The sequence below is a fragment of the Meira miltonrushii genome, assembly GCF_003144205.1.
Source record: "Meira miltonrushii strain MCA 3882 unplaced genomic scaffold FA14scaffold_3, whole genome shotgun sequence".
NCBI classification, from domain to species: Eukaryota; Fungi; Basidiomycota; class Exobasidiomycetes; order Exobasidiales; family Brachybasidiaceae; genus Meira; species Meira miltonrushii.
The window spans coordinates 946087-966294 of record NW_020289945.1 but is presented as its reverse complement, the minus strand read 5'-3'; the positions used below and the strand labels follow the sequence as shown (position 1 = coordinate 966294).

General features: G+C 43.0%; 10 protein-coding genes across 10 annotated transcripts; 3 read left to right on the top strand and 7 right to left on the bottom strand.

Annotated features, from left to right (window-relative positions):
• Nucleotides 1-17: 17 nt before the first annotated feature.
• On the bottom strand, nt 18-1177 carry FA14DRAFT_135823 (uncharacterized protein). Its single transcript, XM_025497013.1, has 2 exons — nt 655-1177; nt 18-589 (listed from the first exon to the last, which is right to left on the bottom strand). Exons 1-2 carry the CDS (start codon nt 1096-1098, stop codon nt 50-52), a joined length of 984 nt encoding a protein of 327 aa, XP_025353838.1. The 5' UTR covers nt 1099-1177; the 3' UTR covers nt 18-49.
• A 196-nt stretch (nt 1178-1373) lies between these two features.
• FA14DRAFT_161338 (uncharacterized protein) lies at nt 1374-1889 on the bottom strand. The gene has a single exon (XM_025499070.1). It carries the CDS (start codon nt 1810-1812, stop codon nt 1654-1656), a length of 159 nt encoding a protein of 52 aa, XP_025353837.1. The 5' UTR covers nt 1813-1889; the 3' UTR covers nt 1374-1653.
• Nucleotides 1890-2080: 191 nt separating this feature from the next.
• Nucleotides 2081-4135, bottom strand: FA14DRAFT_63169 (uncharacterized protein). Its single transcript, XM_025502596.1, has 2 exons — nt 3955-4135; nt 2081-3880 (listed from the first exon to the last, which is right to left on the bottom strand). The coding sequence occupies exons 1-2, from the start codon at nt 3963-3965 to the stop codon at nt 2263-2265; spliced, it is 1629 nt and encodes a 542-aa protein (XP_025353836.1). The 5' UTR covers nt 3966-4135; the 3' UTR covers nt 2081-2262.
• Nucleotides 4136-4309: 174 nt separating this feature from the next.
• Nucleotides 4310-6308, bottom strand: FA14DRAFT_173326 (uncharacterized protein). Its single transcript, XM_025500472.1, has 2 exons — nt 6212-6308; nt 4310-6149 (listed from the first exon to the last, which is right to left on the bottom strand). Exons 1-2 carry the CDS (start codon nt 6269-6271, stop codon nt 4350-4352), a joined length of 1860 nt encoding a protein of 619 aa, XP_025353835.1. The 5' UTR covers nt 6272-6308; the 3' UTR covers nt 4310-4349.
• Nucleotides 6309-6460: 152 nt separating this feature from the next.
• FA14DRAFT_135821 (phytanoyl-CoA dioxygenase) lies at nt 6461-7609 on the top strand. The gene has a single exon (XM_025497012.1). The coding sequence runs from the start codon at nt 6552-6554 to the stop codon at nt 7548-7550; it is 999 nt and encodes a 332-aa protein (XP_025353834.1). The 5' UTR covers nt 6461-6551; the 3' UTR covers nt 7551-7609.
• Nucleotides 7610-7820: 211 nt separating this feature from the next.
• On the top strand, nt 7821-10174 carry FA14DRAFT_173324 (uncharacterized protein). Its single transcript, XM_025500471.1, has one exon. It carries the CDS (start codon nt 8268-8270, stop codon nt 9996-9998), a length of 1731 nt encoding a protein of 576 aa, XP_025353833.1. The 5' UTR covers nt 7821-8267; the 3' UTR covers nt 9999-10174.
• Nucleotides 10175-10243: 69 nt separating this feature from the next.
• On the bottom strand, nt 10244-12543 carry FA14DRAFT_168218 (P-loop containing nucleoside triphosphate hydrolase protein). The gene has a single exon (XM_025500133.1). The coding sequence runs from the start codon at nt 12502-12504 to the stop codon at nt 10273-10275; it is 2232 nt and encodes a 743-aa protein (XP_025353832.1). The 5' UTR covers nt 12505-12543; the 3' UTR covers nt 10244-10272.
• A 307-nt stretch (nt 12544-12850) lies between these two features.
• Nucleotides 12851-13843, top strand: FA14DRAFT_123505 (mitochondrial carrier; the record flags this gene model as incomplete). The annotated part of the gene is made up of 1 exon (XM_025496580.1): nt 12851-13843. One exon carries the CDS (start codon nt 12851-12853, stop codon nt 13841-13843), a length of 993 nt encoding a protein of 330 aa, XP_025353831.1.
• FA14DRAFT_161335 (Creatinase/aminopeptidase) lies at nt 13678-15987 on the bottom strand. Its single transcript, XM_025499069.1, has one exon. It carries the CDS (start codon nt 15954-15956, stop codon nt 13935-13937), a length of 2022 nt encoding a protein of 673 aa, XP_025353830.1. The 5' UTR covers nt 15957-15987; the 3' UTR covers nt 13678-13934.
• A 701-nt stretch (nt 15988-16688) lies between these two features.
• FA14DRAFT_164943 (putative ERV14) lies at nt 16689-17374 on the bottom strand (the record flags this gene model as incomplete). The annotated part of the gene is made up of 4 exons (XM_025499920.1): nt 16689-16958; nt 17035-17103; nt 17168-17229; nt 17362-17374. 4 exons carry the CDS (start codon nt 17372-17374, stop codon nt 16689-16691), a joined length of 414 nt encoding a protein of 137 aa, XP_025353829.1.
• Between the last annotated feature and the right edge of the window lie 2834 nt (nt 17375-20208).

Below are 20208 nucleotides of genomic sequence, written 5' to 3'. Positions count from 1 at the left end.
CAATTATTTTCATTAAAATAGTGTACAAATGTGTGAGCTTGATTTAAGCTTAGAGCTTGGCTTTGTTCTTTAAAGTTTTTTGAGCAGATAGGTATTGTCTCTTGATAGCGGCTTCGTGACTATTTTCACTTGAATCTTCTCCCGTCTTCTTTTCATCATCATCCAAAGGTTGTTGAAAGCCAGTCATTCTTGGCCTTACTCGCCTTTTTCGAATGGCCAGAGGACCTGTGAATACCATCTTGATCAGTTCAGGTGTTGTAGGTTGATCAGGAGCACGAACGCTAAAATCCGGTGATCGATTAAAAGCGACCGAGGCGGCAAAGATCAAGATATCACTCGTTAATCCTCTAACGGGATTACGTGTATCCCAGAATATATGTCTTCGATACCGTTTATTTCCGATCCATCGAAAATCTGTACATGTATGCCAATCGCTCGGTGGTGAAATGAGTGATTTGGGTGCATTTTCGTCATCCAAATCAGATGATAATCGAAGTGATTTTCGCATCTCTGGTGAGGGCATATGTTGCAAGAATGCTGCCAAAGGAACGGAAAATAGCTGTGATACCTCTAACGGATTTAGCTTGGGCTAATAGAGGTGGGAAAGAATCGTCAGTCACTCTGTTCTCACCTCCTAGGATATAATCTACTCACCTTGATAAGTGGATCCAAGATCAGAACCACAAAAGGCGTGACGAGCAATTCATTTATGCTGATAAATGGTTCCAGTTCACATAATAGGGGTGCTCTCTTTGGATCGATTGGTAGGCCGGTCTCTTCCCATGCTTCTCGTCTTGCTGTTGCTTCCAGATCCGCATCTGTTGCTTCAAACCTTCCTCCGGGTAAAGCTGTATCTCCACCTTGACTTCTTAGGGTACTACTCCTTTGACTTAAGATCACATAAAGATCACCATTTCTTCCTGGAAACAAACAAAGCAAGACTGCCGCTCGCCTATATGCAGGTACGGATTCAGGACAAGGTTCACTGCCTTTTGCCGGTTTATGTTTACTTAGATTTCGTAATGCTTCTAATGAATCTTCCGTTAATGGTCCTAATTCTGGCGGACTTGGTAAGGATATATGCGTCACTTTTGGCATCTTTGGCCGATTGCCAGTTCCGATGTTCGCTGTTCTTGCTGACTAGACCAAAGATGTCGTTGGAGGAGGATGGTGGAACAAGAAGCAAATGAATAAAAAAGTGCCGGTTTCAATTTGACCGGCGAGCGGCTATTTATCCTTTTTACGCGCTGCAGGCACGCACAGTTACCTTTAATCTTAAAAGTGTGGGGAAGAAAGCAACAAAAGTCATCTGGGAAAAGTTGTATTGCAAATTGTTCTTTGTATTTATATTTTCCTCCATCGCTATACGAGTAGGAGGAGAAAAGATACTTGTGTCAATCTAGGTAAACGGGAAAGAACAGGCTGATTAGGTTACGCGAAAGCCTGCAAAGTGTTCATCGTTTGAAAGGGATGGTTGTGATTTGAGTGTTCGTCTTACTGAACAGCATACGCAATATATGTCTCCGCATATACTGTCCATTTCGTGACATTAGCCTGCTCCATGTTGAGAAATTGCTGTGAAAGGGCCATTTTTGACGCCTATCTTTCATTTTTCCAAGGAAGCATGTCTACACGAACGTGGACACATCGTCATCAATATGCTTCAGGACCCGTTGAGCGCTCTTCTGCTTTGACACTTGGCTTGTTGCCCCAATGATGTGGTGGGCCAGACTTTACGACTTCTGCTGAAAAGGTAGAAGTGAAAGCAAAGAGAATGAAAATTCCAATGAAAGCTTTGGTTAAGTAAGTCATGGTGAAATGATTATAAAAAGAGATGCGAATGAGTGTTGCTAGTGGTTGGAAGACGAATCGAATGTTGTCTCGAAACCTCGCCTTACTATATATAAGAGATTGTCCAGCAGTCTCTTTACCATTTTCCTGTGCATGATTTGTACTGCCTTCGATGAAGTACATGATAGGCCAACAGCCAAAATCCGACGTACCTCTGCTGTAGGAATCCGTGTCCGTTCGCAACAATCACGTATGCACGCTTCGGCTGAAATTCATCCCAGACTAGATTTACTCTCACCAGTTGACATAGTATTCGGGATAAATAATATACATTATTATAGTCTTGGCTGATAAATACATAATGAATATGAATGGTATACCGTAAAAAGAGAAAATACACATAGCACGATGGAGAGTTGCTTCGAGCATTCCTGGTCCAAGTAGATATTGTAGAAAAGTGCTATAGAAAGATTAACTAACATCAGAAGGTTCCAAACGCAGTGCAAGTGGATCACGATTATCGACGTGACCAGTAGCACCAGCATTTGTGTTATCCTGTGAAGTGACCGAAAGACGTCCTTGATTGATCCTTCGCAAGGTTTCATCAGCACGCGACAAAGTTGCCAATGCTCTATCCAAACTTCTTTGTCCGCCTTCATCTTGATCTTCGTCAGACTGCTGTTCATCACGATCCCCTTCAGCAGACTGTCTTCTACGATCTTGACGTCTGCGCGAAGAGAACGACTCGAAATCATTCGTTCGGTTCTGATCATCAGCAGCGCGCTCTAACGAAAGACCTGGACCTCCAGTCTCATTCAACCGATTCAAAACTGCTTGAATTGTTCTCGATCTAGAAGAGTCATCTGAATCTATACTTGATCCATATGCCCGTTGAGCCATCGAAATCACTTCTAAAGCTCTTTCTCTTATGCTTAGTCTTTCTCCTTGTTGATCAGGCGACATGCGCAAAAGATCAGAGGCAGTACCTGATCCTGAATCTTCAGGACGTAAAAGCGGAGCCAAAGTTGAATCCAATCCACCTCGCGAGCCCAGAGAAGAAGCCTGTGTTGTCGAATGAGAAGGGACCGAGGAAGAGGCTGACAAAGTCGGATCAGAAGAAGACGGTGTCTGTGATTCTGGCGGGAATGATTGTGTCGAAAAGCGTTGAGCATACACTGAATCTATATCATTCGTATGTGAACCTGGCGGAACGGAAACGTGAGATCCATCGCGTGAGATAGACAATATTCCACTTGCTCTACGTGGGATTGGAGAAGATGTGTGATTGTTGCTGCTACTTTGTCTTGCTGTTAGTTCTTCACGTCTTTGATCTAATCGCTGATCCAGTCGTCTTCGTATAGACGAAACGTCATGCTGTAGCCATCTACGTGCTCCTACTAAACTGCTTGAACCACTCCCGCTGCCACTGTTCTGTTGATTTACACGAAATATTCTCGAAGTTGCACCTGCATCATATCCTGCGTCGGAATTAATGAATCCTGTCTCGGGTGCGTTCAGAGTAGAGAAAACAGTACGTGTTGGTGGTGGACTATTACCTTGCAAACTTTCCGAAGAAGGGCTACTCTCATTGCTCGTTCGATGACGACGATTACGTTGTGTGATTCCACGAATTTCGCCTTGAACGGCACGATTACGCAATATATCACGTTGACATTCTCTTGTCGTGCGCGTATTGAAATTCCTCAATCTTGATTCCAATCGAAGTGCAGCGGATGATTCGGTAAATGAGGTGGTTGAAGGAGAGGCATGAATGCCATCTGCCGTTGTTAGATCGTTTGCAGGATCATTAAGATGAATAGCTTTTGCGATTTCCTTGCGCGCAGTGATTGTGATCAGCAACTCGATCAAATTGTGAAACGTACTATCGTTCTCGTCAAGATGATCGACAAATTGTTCAAACGTATATGGACGCCGAGATGGAGGTGAAGAAATAGGTCCCGCATCGTGCCTTCTTGGATAGAGAACGTCCGTATTCTCGATTTCACCTTGATCGTTTAGTTTGTTCAACACTTCATGAATCACCCCACGAAATTTGGTACAGAAAGCATCGTCATAAGAAGTCGCCGTTCTAACAAAGAGTGAAAGAGACAAGGTCAGCATCGTTAGAACACGCACTTTCCATTCTCTTGATGATATGCTCACCTTCTGCCCATGTTGGACTCGAAAAACTGTATAGCGAAAGATGAAGCTCGTATAGCCAGTCGAGATACGTTTTGGCAATATAGAGGATGGTAGATTAGGGGGGTCGTGGTTGAATGATGTGAGAGTTGGAATATGATGAATGTCAGAGAAGGTTATTGAAATTTCAATTTATTTGCGGGCGCGTCGCGTGTGCAGTGCAGTGTGGTTGGAGTGCAGTTGCTGTGCATATAATATACAGTAATACTATATTATGTTGAATGCATGCAAAGCCTAAAACTGCAGTCAATCACACAATACGCCCGCCAATTCTCCACTCGATTGCAATTCTGACACACAAACACACACAATGGAAACAATTGACATATGATATACAACACTATTATACATTAACACTTCTACTGCATCCTTCCATCTCCTCCAAACAGTTGAGCAAAGAACGAATCATTTTGTGCTAAAGATGCACCAGCCCAAGCAAAGAATTGCAAATCATCAAAACCCAAAGTGGAATTGATATCCGTTGAAATGACTGGTTGTTGTTGTGGTTGAGTTGACTCTCCCTTTTCGATGGTCATCGGTCCGGCTGTTGTATCGAGTGGTGCAGAAGTACCGCCTCCTACCGAGCCAGGCTCACTTCCATGTTGATCTTGTGTTGGTGCATCCTTTGCTCTGACCTGCTCTTCTTGCATCGTTGGTGCACGTAAAACGCCTTCCAAGAATCGTGCATAACAATTTGCGGCTGTGTCCTTTGATGAAAGATTAGCAGCTTCCGTTAAACAATTCCAAACACGATGACATCTTGCTCGCATGGCATTTGCATCAATAAATGTAAACCTTGAAGCCAATTGAGTTAAACGAATCGCAACGATGGATTCATAACTTGCAGCTACAAACATGGAATTGTAACAATAGATTAATTTGTTTGGCGGTAATCGGTTAGGGAAAGCGTCCAGATAAGTACTGCAAGATTCGTATAGATCCACAATCATTGTTGACATCCAATGCGAAGCGGGTATATTGTGCAAAACCAGACCTAAAAGTTGAACCATTGCATGACTTACGTATAACGAGGCCAACTCCAATCTTGGCATGGATGAAGATGATTCTCCTGTAGTACACCATGCTCTTGACCATGAGTCCAAATCAGACTTGCATTGTTCTATATAAAACAATTCACCGTTGGGCGGCAACCGATGAAAGAGCTGTCTGTTCCTCTTGATGATCGTGCGTAATTCAACCATTGATACCAAGGCAGTATCCGTATAACAAGCCATAGGATGACAATGCCATTTCTTACAAACGGCAAAAATATCTTGTTCTGCTAGAATGCTCTTTCGTCCTGTATGTTGAGCAAGGGAAAATTCGTGCAACCAAACATTGATCCATGTTCGTTGAACGTTTCTGCGTTCTCTAATAACACTTTCTGGTACACTTCTTTCATCTGTGTCACATTCAAAAGATGCTTGCATATTAATCTCTCCGCCTATCCGTATTGCATGTGACAATAAAGTCCATGATCGATCTTCTCGAATACTGTCAGACGGAGGCTCAAAAGCTGCCAACATCATCAAAGCTTGAACAATCTCAACCGATTTAAAACTTTGCAACATGATCGCAGGTAAAACGATATGATGGACATGATTGCACAAAGCAGACGTTAAACTTTCTTTTCCTTTTTGAGCGCGAGCCATCGTATGACAAATGACGGAGATCAGAGCATGGGATCTTGATCGAATGTATGAAAACGTTGCTAAATTTGAATCAAAGTATGCCAACGTTCGTCCAAACGTTTGCATGAATTGTTGAAAAAGTTCTTCGGCTTCTTGTAATGATAAAATCCCACAAACGATCGGATCCAATGCAGTCGTTTGATCTTGATAACAGCAAAACGTGAAACAGTCACGAGAACTTTTTCTGGAATCCAAAGTACTCCAAAAAAGCCTCTCTGCACTTTCGATTGGCAACAATTCATTTTGCACAGTGGGTCTTGAATGATATAATACATCTGACGACGATGAGGATGATGCTATTGGCTTTGCTTCATATCCGCTGCTCCACAGTGGTTCCTTCTCTGTCGATGATCGTCTTGATATATGTGTGATACCCGAAGCTTCCCTCTTGCTTTGTGGACGAATACAATCAAATCCACGAGTTCTACATCTTTGACAAATATCACCGCTAACCGTATTACAACGAAGCTGAAAAGAGAGAGAGGAACCAGTCAATCTTTGCACACTATTATCATTTAATTAAAGCTCACCTTCTTATCACGACAAGCAAAGCATGCTAATCGTTTTTGCGGGTATGGATCAAAAGCCATGATTTGATTTTATGAAAAGCATGCCTATGTACTTGGAAGTCAAAAAGACAAAGTTGGGGAACTCCGAGTTTGAGAAGTCTTAATTTACTCGGGGGTCCGGGTTATGGGCGTGTGGGACAAATCGCGCGATAATACACGCTTGCATGCTTCTCGGAAATCCGATCATCGGTGCCTTCATTCAAGGTGCCGGTCATGGCCATGAAATAATGGTATATAAGAACAGTCAAGATGGGCTTCATTGTGTGCAATCACTTCTACCAATCCTACTACAAATCCAACTATGAAGACATTCACATCAATAGCAAGACATTCGCTGCAGGCCAGTCAAGTCAGATGGAACATTGTTCAAAGACGAGGCCTAGCCACAACGGTCAGTACACCTTCTGGTAGCGAAAGAATATTTTGTATCAAGCCAGAGTCAACAGAGAAAAGAGAAGGATCATTGAGCCAAAGGCATATGCAATCGGCGCTTGAAGCATTACATCATGATGGTATCGTGATGCTAGAGGATGTCATACCGCTTAATTTGCTAGACTCACTAAACGAAAGAATGTGCAAAGATACAAAGACTTTGATTGGAAGAGGGGAAGATGGACCGTTCAATTATAATCTAGGAAATTTACAACAAAGTCCGCCATACGAAGCAAAGTATCTTTCACCAGAAATATTCTTCAATCCGTTGGCAACTAGCATTACCACGGCTTTCCTTGGAGGCAAGCCAACGATGTCATTTATTTCATCAAATGCTGCTGTTAAAGCAAAAGAAGGTCAACCTGTTCACTGTGATGCAGATTTTGACCATCCAAGTATACCATTTGCAGCAGTGGTAAATGTTGGTTTGATTGATATGGAACCCAAGAATGGTTCAACAGAGCAATGGTTAGGAACACATAGCAATGCTTCTATTAACGATCAGCAAGGAGCTCATGGTGAACGTGCATCTGGACGTATAAAAGAGGATCTGCTGGAACAAAGAAGAAATATACGTCCACCCATTCAACCATATGTAAAGAAAGGATCATTACTCGTGCGTGATTTACGATTATGGCATGCAGGTATGCCAAATACAACGGATGAAATCAGAATTATGCTAGCGATGATTCATTTTGCGCCATGGTATCGTCAAAGGATGAAGTTAGATTTACCAAAGTCACTCAAAATGTTATTTGAACAACAAAGCAGACTCGGCTTAAGTATACCTGCAATATTTGAGCAAGATCATATCGATCATCTTAATGCAGGTTTTGGTAATTCGTTTGATTTTGATCAAGATAAATAGTTCTGAATGATATGCTGTATTTTGTATGATGTCTAATCGCGATAATGTTTTATGTGTGTATCTCGGAATCTATTTTCGGAACTACTGTAAGAATATCCCATAGATCGGCTGACCCTTGAGTCTGGTCCTCACTTTCCGTTGAGTCCATGTTTTAGCTTAGTTTTATTTTATTGTTTGTGCCGATAGAAGCAAGCCAACAACTAAGTTGTATTTAAGATTTGCTTGGATTCTTGTCTGCACAAAAAGAAGGGACCGGTCATCAATTAGCGTGGCGCGGCGCGTTTGTGGAGCTTCTTGTGTGCACAACGTCAGTACACTCTGTATTGAATTGAATTTGTTACGGAATCAGGTCAAGTTTTTTAATCAAGTTTCACACAATCTATTAGAAATCGGCAAGTACAGGTGCAGAAAAGAAGTGCCTGAATTTGCGATTTAATAAAGAAAGTGCCCTTACTTTTTTAAATCAGAATATCGAATTCATACAGTATATGTATTACACTACTTGGCATTTCATCAGAACTTCTTATTCCTGTTTTGTATGCAACGCTTCAGCCCAGACTGCATTCTACATGCTCACACTCGCTTCACATAATATCACAACCTCAAGATAATCACCAATCACATCCTCACCTGACCGACTTTACTGGGACGCGGGCCAGGTTCAACCTTTTCTTCTTTTTCTACTAATACTTTCCTTCTCAACCGTCATCACTCAAAATGGGTCAACCCGCTTATGCCGGTGTGGCAGTCGGTTTGATCTTCCTTGCAATCGTTGGTGCATTAGTAGGTTATAAAGTATACAAAAAAGTACATTGGAGACGATATCGTAAACGTCAAGAAGCAGAAGCTGCAAAAGCTGAACTAGAAAATGGCTTAACCGCAGATGCTGGCGGTCCACCGATTCATTTCCCTATGCGATCCACTTCACCGGGACCTTCAATGGTAGGATCACTGTATGGAGATATTTACCCAACAGATTCAATGCGTGGAAGTATGAGTAAAGCCAGCTTTTACAGTAATCCAACACCTTATCAAGGATCAAGTGCAAGTGAATATGGCCGTCCCCGTCGTGCAAGCTCACAGGCTCTCTTCCCTTCGATCGGAGGTATTGGTGAAGAAGGTTCAGCAGATCCATCTGTGCCAGGCTCACCGACAGACTTCGGGCCTGCATCACCCGCAGATACATACGATGGCCCTAGACATGGAAGAGCATTATCCTCTGCATCATCTACAATGACCCTCAAGAGGTCATACGCTGGCAGCTCATACCGCGGCATGTCAGGCAGTCATTCACCCGTTCCTTTCGGTAACAAGCGCAGCCATTCACCTGGACCGCTCAATGTCAGACGTGATTCCTACTTACCACATTTGCCCGAAAATCGCAATCAAGTCCAAATCGTTCCACCACAACCGCTTGGATTCAGCTTTGGTATGGCACAGGCTCTTGATCAACGTACTTTGGCATTCTCAAAAGGAAGTGGAATTGGTGACTTTGATGAAGAATTCTCGCGCGGATTATTGTGGGCAGCTCAAAATGGCAGAGAACCGGAAAATGAAGCGGAAGCCGAAGCGATCAAAGCAGCAGCGCAAGCACACATTGCCCGTGGTGGAAGTATTGATGATCAAGCACGTTTACGTTATTTAGCCGAAGGACCTTCTTCTAGATCATTCAATCCGACAATGAGAGGAGCGATTCATAATCATTTGTACGACAGTCAACCGGGTTCAAGCGGTGCCCGTACTCCTGACGGACCGTCTCGTCCAAGATCTCCTGCTCAGGCAAATTGGGACGGCACAGGGTCTAGTTCAGATATCGGCCCAAGCGTTTCCCAAAGAGGAGCCGCTCTTCCTTCCCATCCGCTTGAGAATGTGAACCAGGCGCCGTACAACGGACGCGGTGGATCGATGGGTTTGGGTAGTGAACAAAGTCCACTCGGATTGATGAAGCTACAACTTGACTCAAACAACGATAATGCTGAAGATGCGGATATTTCATTGAACACCGTCACAGGATCATCCCCAATTCTCAAAGCATTCCAAAACCCAAGCAGCCATGTCAGCCATGCAACTCGGGCAACCAACCCTGCCGAAGCAGAACCTAGATCCTTCCACACACCCAACGATAGCATGAACAGTACCCATGCTGGCATCTTTACACCTGGATTATCCAACTCTGATAGCAGAAGTCTAACGTCTAGCCGTACTGGGCCACCTTCACTCTCACATCATCCCCAACACAGTCTCACCATGACTGACGGCCGCCAATCTTCGTCTGCAGATCATTATCGCTCAAACAGCGGAGCACCTCGCTTACAGGATATCAGTATCGAACACGAGTCTGTACCAGAACAAGACCTGTCGACCAGCCCTAAAAAAGAAAAGAGACGTCTTAGCAAAAGCTGGTTAGGACCTTGGGGTCGTCCTGAAAACACAACATCTGCAGCATAAAAGTGCGATTCGTTTTGGAATTGCATTATCATGGACTTTTTTATTTTTTCGGTTTCTTACATTTGTACACATGTGCATACTTATGTCACGTCGCTTTTCGTGGAGTTTCAACAATTGCTTTTATTCTCTTCACTTTCTGCTCGACAGACTGCTTTGCTTCCCCATCTTTCATCCTCTCAAACATGTTCACTTATCATCTCTAAATGTATCGTAAAGGATTCGCTTCTTATCAAAATGAACAATTTCTCAGGTAAAAGTATTGATTGCATTTAATCTAGTGTGATACATCTTTACGTGCAGATTCAACAATGATCTTTTTATAATCATTCACCGATCCGTACCATTTCTTCAACGTACCATCATTTGCAACCCATAATTCCGTCATTACTCGATTAACAAACGTTTGGTCGTGAGAGATTGCAATCACACCTCCGTTCCATTTTTCAATTGCTTCCATCAAAGCATCCAAACCTTCAACATCCAAGTGATTCGTAGGTTCGTCCAACAATAAAATGTGTGGGTTCATCAAACTTAATTGTGCAAATGCAACACGACTCTTTTGACCTCCGGACAAAGTGGCAATTTGTTGTAAACCAGTTGAACCGGTGATACCGAAAGCACCTAAATGAGCACGATATTCTTCTGCCGTCTTACCTGGGAATTTGGCTGCCAAGAATGCTACTGGGCTCACGCTCAAGTCCAATTGATCAATATGATGTTGTGAAAAGAAACCAACGCGAAGTTTATTGTTCCTTTGTTGATCACCTTTGCTCGGTGTCAAGTCTCCCATCAATAATTTCATCAATGTAGATTTACCAGCTCCGTTTGGACCGACGATTGCGATACGTGATTCTTGGGTAACGTCAAAGCTAATATCGCGCAGGAGAACCTTATCGGCAGAATATCCAAAGGTGACTGAATCCAAACGTAACAGAGGTGGACTGAGCTTGTCTGTCTCTGGCAAACGGAATTTGACAATATCTTCCGCTTCGGGAGCTTCGATGATTGGCATCCTTTCCAATTCTTTGATCTTGGATTGTGCTTGAGCAGCACGGTTGGCATTGTAACGCCAACGATCGATGAATGCTTGAAGATGGGCACGTTTGGCCATAGATGCTTCGTATTCTTTTTGTTGGTTCTTCCTCCGTTCTTCCCGGGTTTCGTTGAATTGGGTAAAGTTACCCTTGTATGCATCTAATCTTTGCGAGTGCATGTGAATAATATCCGTTGCCACTTCATCCAAGAACGCTCGGTCGTGGGAAACGACCAAAAGTGTACCTGTCCATTGTTCCACAAGATAATTTTCAAGCCAGGCGATGGCGTTCAAGTCCAACATATTCGAAGGTTCATCCAACATGAGTAAATCAGGCTTGCAGAACAAAGCTCTTGCCAATGCCAAACGCATACGCCAACCACCACTGAAGCTGCTTGTCGGTCTCTGTTGATCTTTATCCATGATACCCAAACCGCTTAGCAAAGCTGCAGCTCTTGCAGGACCTGATTCAGCTTCCATGTCGATAAGTTTGGCTTGAATTTCTCCCAATCGTCCAGAAATTTCTTCCTTTCGGATTTCACGTTGACGTGTGTTCATATCAGCCAAACTGCCTTGAGCTAGACCATTTGTCTCTGCAGGGTTGACTTCCTTTGTGGCCAATTCATCGAGCGCATTGAGTTCTGCAGTGATACTTCGTTCTTCGTCCATAAGCTTCTCACGCCAGACATCGGCTTTCAAAACAGCTTGTAGAGCCGGTGTATCGTCTCCAGTGACTTCTTGTTCGACGTAAAGGATAGATACGTGATTGGGGATGGGAATTTCACGCAAAGCCATGTGTCGAAGCAATGTAGATTTACCGATACCGTTTCTACCGATCAAACCATAACGTCTTCCCTGTGCCATAGACAATGTAGCACCGCTCAACAATCGATTGCTTCCAAAGTTGACATCGATATTGGGTAAATGAATATCCTTGTTCTTGGTCCTATTACCGATGCTCTCCAGTGGGTTAACACGCAAGAACATCTCTTCGTAGCTTTCTTGTTTGCGCATATTCTCGACCAATTTACTGGTTTCGTATAAGTCACGTTGAGCACGTTTATGCAATTTAGCTTTAGTTTTTGCTTCTTGTTTTGCCAATTTGCCAACATCAACACGAGATGCTTTGATTACACCACCATGTGTGATATCAATTTGACCTGATCGTTCAAAGTTTGCCGTTCTACTTTCATCCATTTGACTCATATCGACAACTCTTTCGACACGCCTTAAGCCTGCAGCACTTGTTGAAGGTTGTTCAGGTAAAAGTTTTGCAATCTTTTGAATGGCATCATCGATCTTTTGTCTTGACTTTTCATCATTCAATGTTGCTGATTCCAGCATAGAACGAACGAACGCAATCACATCTTCTACGGGATCTACATCAGGTGTTTCAACATAACCTGATAAGTAATCAACGATTGGCTGATCCAATGTTGGAATAGTAGCCTGTAAAATGGTAGCAGCTGCCATCTTGTCGGTTTTTCCCTTGTGATGGTGAGAACAATAGCATCAGCTCAGCAAATTGAATATTCTCTTTAGCGGTAAAAAAGTCTGCTGTGCATTACGTAATCAATCTCAATCTATGCATTCTATTGGCAGACAAACGCGTCTGAATCTTTCAACTATTCGGTCAACCGGGGCGGGGTAGCATTTGAGCGAGATAGATACAATACACTGCTTTAATGCCTCTTTCTTCCCCGTATTTCCTATTAGATCCGGCGATACTTGAACCGACATTGAATTGATGTTCAGACGATCACTTTTGACCATCACCTACTCCATCAAAAAAGGAAAAGCATTTCTATACATTACAAAAATGGTAAACGATTCATTCATTCATGCATGTGCCGGTGGGGCAGGAGGTGTGTTGGCAATGACGGCAACCTATCCAATAATGACCATCAGTACGCGTGCAGCAGTTGAAACAAGAAAAGATCCCGAAAAGTCACTCATTGAAGCAGCAGGAAGGATCGTTCAAGAAGAAGGTGTTTCAGGATTGTATTCAGGTTTGAATTCAAGTTTGATAGGTGTAGGAGTCAGTAATTTCGTTTATTATTTCTTCTTTGAGAAATGCAGAGATGTAATCCTTACTTCCAAAAATCGTTTAGCAGCCGCAAATGCTGCAACAGAAGGTGCAAAGATTGCTGCTGGCGGTGCATTAACAACACTAGAAAGTATGCTAGCAGGTGCAATTGCAGGATCAGCAACGACTTGTATTAGTAATCCAATCTGGGTTATCAACACTCGTCAAACTATACGAACCCAACAGCCTGCACCATCAAAACAAGGCGGTCAAGTTCAAAAAACGAAAAAGTTATCTTTCTTTGAAACGATTGCTCATGTCAAAAAGACCGACGGTATTACCGCTTTTTGGAAAGGATTAGGACCTGCTTTGGTTTTAGTCATCAATCCAATTCTACAGTATACCGCTTATGAACAACTACGGGCTCTCGTCTTGGACGGAAAACGAAAGCGTGGAGCAATTGCTCGTTTGTCTGATATAGAAGTTTTCTTGTTGGGCGCTTTGAGTAAGCTCTTCGCTACCGGCCTAACGTACCCTCAAATCGTTATCAAGAGTAGACAGCAAAGTGGTGGAAAAGGATCTAGCAACGTTTGGACAGCAATGACTGATATCGTGAACAGGGAAGGTCTTAAGGGATTATACAAAGGAATCTTTACCAAATTGATTCAAAGTGTTTTGACTGCCGCTCTATTATTCGCAAGCAAAGAACGTATCTATGAAATAACCAAAAAGGCTCTTGTTCCTGTCGCTGCAGCTGCTGCTCAAGCCCCTGGTGTAAAAAATTAAACGCTGGTTCTATGTGCTTCAACGCAATTGTTCATTTACATTTGATAAAGAGATAAATGGTATAATATACAAAAAGCTTCTCTCTGTTACCCTACACAAGTTGCCTTTTGAGCCAACGTTGTGCTCGTTTGTCATGTTTGAGGAATGGTGTCAATTTATCATAGACATCCTTGTTATGCTTTTTGATCCAATACTTTTGATCAGCTGAAAGGAGCTTCCAATCGATCAAATCTGTACTGATCGGAACCGTTGTCAAACGCTCGAAATGCAACCAATTCTCTTCACCATTCTGGTTGAAATGCGTCTTTGGTGCAGGTCGAACAACCAACAGACTTTCGGTTCGGATACCAAAATTTCCCTCTTCATAATAGCCTGGCTCGTTGGTAACGACCATATTGGGTTGGAAGGCTATAGGTTCTGAACTTCCTCCGCTTGAAGTTGAAAAGCCTTGAGGTCCTTCGTGTACAGCTCCAAATGACCCGATTCCATGACCTGTGCCATGCATGTAGTTGTATCCATCAGACCACAATGCTGTACGTGCAATGACGTCTAAAGTGGCTCCAGTGGTAGTGTTCCGTGGAAAGGTCACAGTATCGATGGCAATGTGTCCCTGCAATACTCGTGTGAAAGCTCGCTTTTGCTCTTTGGTTGGTTTGCCGAAATGAACAGTTCTGGTGGTATCAATTGTTCCATCGAGGTATTGTGCACCGCTATCACAGAGGTACGGAGTGTTTCTGTCAATCACTTTTGAGCCGTGCTCGGGTGTTTGATAATGGGGCAATGCTGCATTTTCGCCGGAAGCGCTGATACCATCATAAGCTTCCATACCCCCATAATTCTCAGCCTTTTCACGGATGGCTACCAATGCGTCCACAGCATCCCTCTCATTGATTTTTTGATGATGTACGCGGATTTTCTCATCAAGCCAAGATGCCCATTTCGCCCAGCAAACTCCATCACGAAGATATGCTTTACGCATTCCCTCAATTTCCACATCATTCTTGATTGCTTTACCGAGTTCGACTGGCGAACGTGCACGTAAGACTGAGTATACATTGGGTACACCTACTGCATTGACGATCGCCCAGCTTGCTTGATCGGAAATGACCAACTTTTGATCATCCCCTGGACCTTTCCATGATCCTTCAATCAAATACTTAAATACCGCATCATATTCTTGTACATCGACGCGAAGTTCATCAACCAGATAGCGATATGCATCCGAATCTTTTGAGAGTAAAGATGATGGCACAAAGATGCTTGCACGATAAGTTTCTTCACCAGCGCTTACAACCACGTAAGCAGGGAAGAAAGGATTGTTTGGAATACTTGCTCCTCTCAAGTTGAGCAACCAGGCTATTTGATCCAACTGATTGAGAATGATAGCACTTCCACGTGGAATCGGATTACGCTTATCGCTTCCACCAGATTCTACCCAATCTGCCAATTCCTTCAATTTCTCTTGAGATCTCTTTCCGGCGAATTGAAGAGGATGAATCTGGATTTGTGCTTCGATAGGTTTGGGCTGTTTGTCTGCCCAAACGACGTCAATCAAGTTGCGTGAAGGATAAGTTAAAGAAGCACCTAAAGGTGAAATCTCATCCAAAAGATCAGAAGCGATTGCATATCCGATCAAAGTAGGGTCAACACCGATAGAGAATCCTTTGCCATTCTTACGTGCTTCTTCAATTAGCCATTTGTTGTAGTCAGGTACGATAGGTACTTTGTGTAAAGTCCAGTTCTTGTCCAATTGTTTTTCGGCTTGGATATAAAATCGTCCATCAACGAACAGATGCGCACTATCTTTGCACACAACAGCCGTTCCTACATCTGCTGTGCATCCTGAGATGAACTCTCTGCGTCTTGCTTCTGGTGGAACATACTCGGATCCATGTGCGTCTACCGAAGGAACGATGTATGCATGTACACCTTCTTCTTCCATCAATTGACGAAGCTTTTCCAATCTTTCCGTTGTATCCACCTTTTCGTCAAGGGGAGTCATGATTGCTTTCTCGTTTACAGATTGTTCATCGCTGATCAATGTAAGATCTGAATTGTTTGTCAGATTAGGCTTCAGGCCTTTTGAACGGCTTAAGATTCCGAAACAAGTCATTTTGAGTGGGATGAGGGGATGTGGGGGAAGTTGACAGTAAAGAACATTGGTTTAAATAGGGAAGCTTGAGGGTACCCCATGATTTATGCATGATCTGAGCGTGCACGCTAAACTTAATTGCATCCTTACGGCGCCGATAACGATCCGGCTCGTCATCACTCAAATTCTCATTTGAGACAATAGAATAACTACATTAATTTGAGAAAAGAAGCAGAGATCACCGAGAAGTAGTATGACAGACCATGAAGTAGTATGACAGACCATGAAGTGCATGCATTGCATTTAAAAACTTTTGTTTATGTGTAGGCTTTATAGACTTGAAATGTGTGTGTATATATACCCAAAAAAAAAGAAGGGATGTTTAGTACAAATTTGCAAAGGGAAATTGAGAGGTAGTAGAATTGCATTGGAGGGTAGAGGAGTTAGATCGAAGCTGAAAGATGGAGCATGATGAAAATTTGAAGATCGGTTGACGCATTACAATGAAGCAAAAAGGGGAAAAAGAGTCAAATGCCATACTTGATGCGGATTGTTTTACACCGACTGTACGAACCACCCCGCCAGCCAATGTGTCTGAAGACGTAAGTAAACCCAATCGACAACATTCTCGCTCGCAAAAAGGTGGAAACATCGAAGTCGATCCTTCCTCTTCCCCTCGACCCGCTCTTGCTTCGCCTGCCAATCGACCCATCCACTTTGCCCATTCGCATTCCTCGACAATCTTCTTCAACTCTATTCCGTATCGGCGATCAAAGCCAAGATCATCCGGTATAGATAATAGAAGAAACTGATAAGGTAAAAACCCAATTTGTAAAAGCATTCTTTTTTGTGCAGCGATAGCGTTCTAAAGATTTCCGTTGCGTCCAACATATGATTCTTGTTCATCACTTTATTCACATTAAATGCCACTAAAGGAGCATTGAGAATGAATGCCAGCCATTGTCCGCTTAGCAGGAAGAATACCGTTAATACAGCATGAGCGGCCATCTCGGGAAGGGTGAACTGAAGATGGGGTGAAGAATATATGTTTGGTCAACATCTTTCCGTTTGTTCCGCCTATGTCCATACAAATACTTACCTGGTTGAGCTTGTTGCAAAGGTCGATAGGGTTAATGTAGTCGCATTCTAGATCAGAGAACATGATGATCTATTGGGAAAAAGAAGGGTCAGTACTTCGCTCATCACTCTTTCGATGCCATTGCTTTACTCACGTAGAACACCATGGTAAATAGCAGAGCTGCAGAGAGCAGCACAGCGAAGAGAAACAACCATCCTGTTCAAGTGAATGTGCGATTCGATCATCGAGGAAGAAGAAGAGAGAAGAGTGAAAGGTAAGAGTCAGTAAGAGAAGCTCTCTCCCTCTACAGAGCTGCAGAGTCGCCAACCACTATCATCGTCCACGTACCTTCGCCAGACATTTTTGTAGATTATGCAAGACTTGTGTTTAGAAGTCGAATTGATGGAATAAGGAACAAAGAAGTCACTGTTCAAAATGTAACAGAGTTTGGGTATTTGTCGCAATTGAGACTTGAAAGCCGCAAGTGTGGATGACTTGTTCCTGTTTTGGTGGTTTTATTTGATGGCGATGAAAAAGGTAGATTCATACGCGACAAAGAGTGATGTGAGTATTCGGTAGCTTCAGTCTGTCCTTCTTCGCACGACCAAAACGCGCTGCTGCTGGGCTGCGCAGCCAAACAAGTCAGTCAGTCACTCAGTCAGTCTGTACTTTCAAACGCGCTACTTTATCGCTTTCTAAGGCTAATCAACGTGCTATTTTGAAAGCGCGGAAGACGGAATAAATGGTCATTTCATTGTAACATGGAAAACACTACAATATACAGTTGTACAATATCATCTTGGTATAAACGTTCAGTCTTGTCAAATCATCATAAAACAGAAATCTCTCTTCCCAAACCATTCACATCTCCATTCAAACGCTGCTTCTTTCTGCGCTTTGCGTATTCTTGCAAACTCAACTTCTCCGGCAGCCAATCTCCATTGTTGATAATCAAAACACGCATTCGATCGTGGTAGGTTAAGTTTGGTAATAGCTTTGGCGTAATCAAAAAGTATTGTCCTGCACCAGCATTCTCACAGGTGACATTGACCATATGATTATGCACTTGTCTTTCATACTTTTGATCCATACCTTGATTGATCTCATCCACCAAAGAGAAAGGAGCTCTGGACAATTCTGTCAGACTGAGGAGATAAGTGATTGTTGAGATTGATCTTTCACCTCCCGATTGTCTTTGAGCATCCAATTGTTGAAGTTCTTCTTCGTCTCGGAATTTCACCTTGATTGCAATACCCCACTTTTCGTAATCATCATCTCGCAAAATGCTCACTTCTCCCGCATTGCCAACGGCCGCAAATGCTTTGGAGAACTTTCCGTCAACATTTTTCACCAATGCTTCCAAAGCAGGAATCCATCGTTTTTCGTACTTTTCAACCTTGTGATCGATAGCTTTCTTTTCGACTTGATAATCTTTAATTTTATCTTTGCTTTTCTGTAATTCTTTTCTTCTGGCTTCGTAGGTTTCAATTGCATCGGGATCAACGCTTGTGATCATCGCCAATTTTGCTTCTTCCTCGTTCATCTTGCGCTGCAGTTCATCAGAAGATTCTCTTTGTTCCGACAATTCTCTCATTCTATCACGAGCAACGGTCGAGGCCATATCAGCCTTTTCTTGAAGACCTGTCTGCAATTCTTTCACCTCATTTTTTGCTTTGTCCAACTGTAACATAATAGCTTTGAGTGATTCTTTGACTTCGTTGCACAATTGTTCCTTGCTGTCCTTCAGAACGCGAAGCGCTTGCATCTTTTCATTATGATGAAGAATTTGCAGACTAACCGTGTCCATCTTAGCCCGTTTTTCCATCTGATTTTTCACCATCACGGTCAAATTTTCCACCAAGCCAGCACACTTCTCACAGATCTGATCAATCTCTCTATTGAGCTTCTCTTTTTGATGTTCAATTGTGGGACGCGATCTCTCTTTCTCCAACTCGGCTTCTTTCAGACTGAGTGTCAATTTGTTCTTTTCCCAACTCTTTGAAGCGATCAACATATTGCCTTTCTCCTGCTCAAGATTTTGATGTTGAGTTTTGTGTTCAGCTTCGCGAGCCTTTAGAACATCCATTTGTTCTTTGATTCCGCTGATTCGCGTTCCAAATTCCCTCTTGTCAGTTTCGATTTGAATTAAGCGATTGTCAAGTCGTCTTTTGTGATCAAGATCGATAACTTGATTGAAAATCCTAGCACGTTTCAACTCCCGGGTGGCAGTTGTGTTTTGCCTGGTTCCATAACTCGATTGATTGATATTATGCGAATTTCGTCCTGTGATGTATCGCAGAAATTTACCGCTACTTTGAACGTTCGGAATATTGACATTTTGCTGTTCCAATGCAACTGGTATTTTGTGTAACTTATGATCGCTGCACAAAAATCGCAGGATGAGATCGGGTCCTTCGATGAGATCAATAACATAGCTCTCAAAACCATAGCCTTGCAATTCATGCTGCGTTGCTGGTCGTTCATACTGGTCCATCCTACTGCTAGTACCACGATCACAGAAGTTCACTCGAAGGCGTTGCGTTTCCATCATCCTTCCGAACAAGTCATAATCTTCCTGTAATTCACAGACAAACGTTTTCAGCACGGCAAAGTTGAGGCAACTTTCAACAGCATCAGCCATTCTCGGGTCTCGAATGGAAACTTCCAGCATGACAGGCTCGTAAATTTTACCTCGGAATAAATGCGCATTGTCTCGAAGCCACAGAACGGCCTTGAAGGTATCCGGATCGGACTGCTCCAGAAGTCGTAATCTACGCTCTTTGACGCTGTCCAATCGTTGCAATTGAGCTCTGACATTCTCAAATTCCCCATTCAGCCGTGCAATATTGTTACGAACTTCATCTGCCTCTATATTGAGGTCGCCGCTTTCTTGTCTGATGGTCTCTATTTCCCGACGAATGCGTCGCATTTCTTGATCAAGTCTCGAAGTATCCTGAGACGGTGGCTGCTCTCTCACTTTCACTTTCAATTCCTCAATGCTTGTATTGAGGTTTTTGATATGTCTTCTTCTCTCTTCTTCGGCCTTGTTCAACGAAAGGAGTTTGTCCTGTAAATCTTGCTGCTTTTGCCCATAAGTCTCCAATTCATCTCGCCCTTTCTCTATAATGGCTCTTTCTTTTGCCAATTCGTCTTTCATCTTTCTTAATTGCACCTTCATCTTCTCGTTTGCTCTTT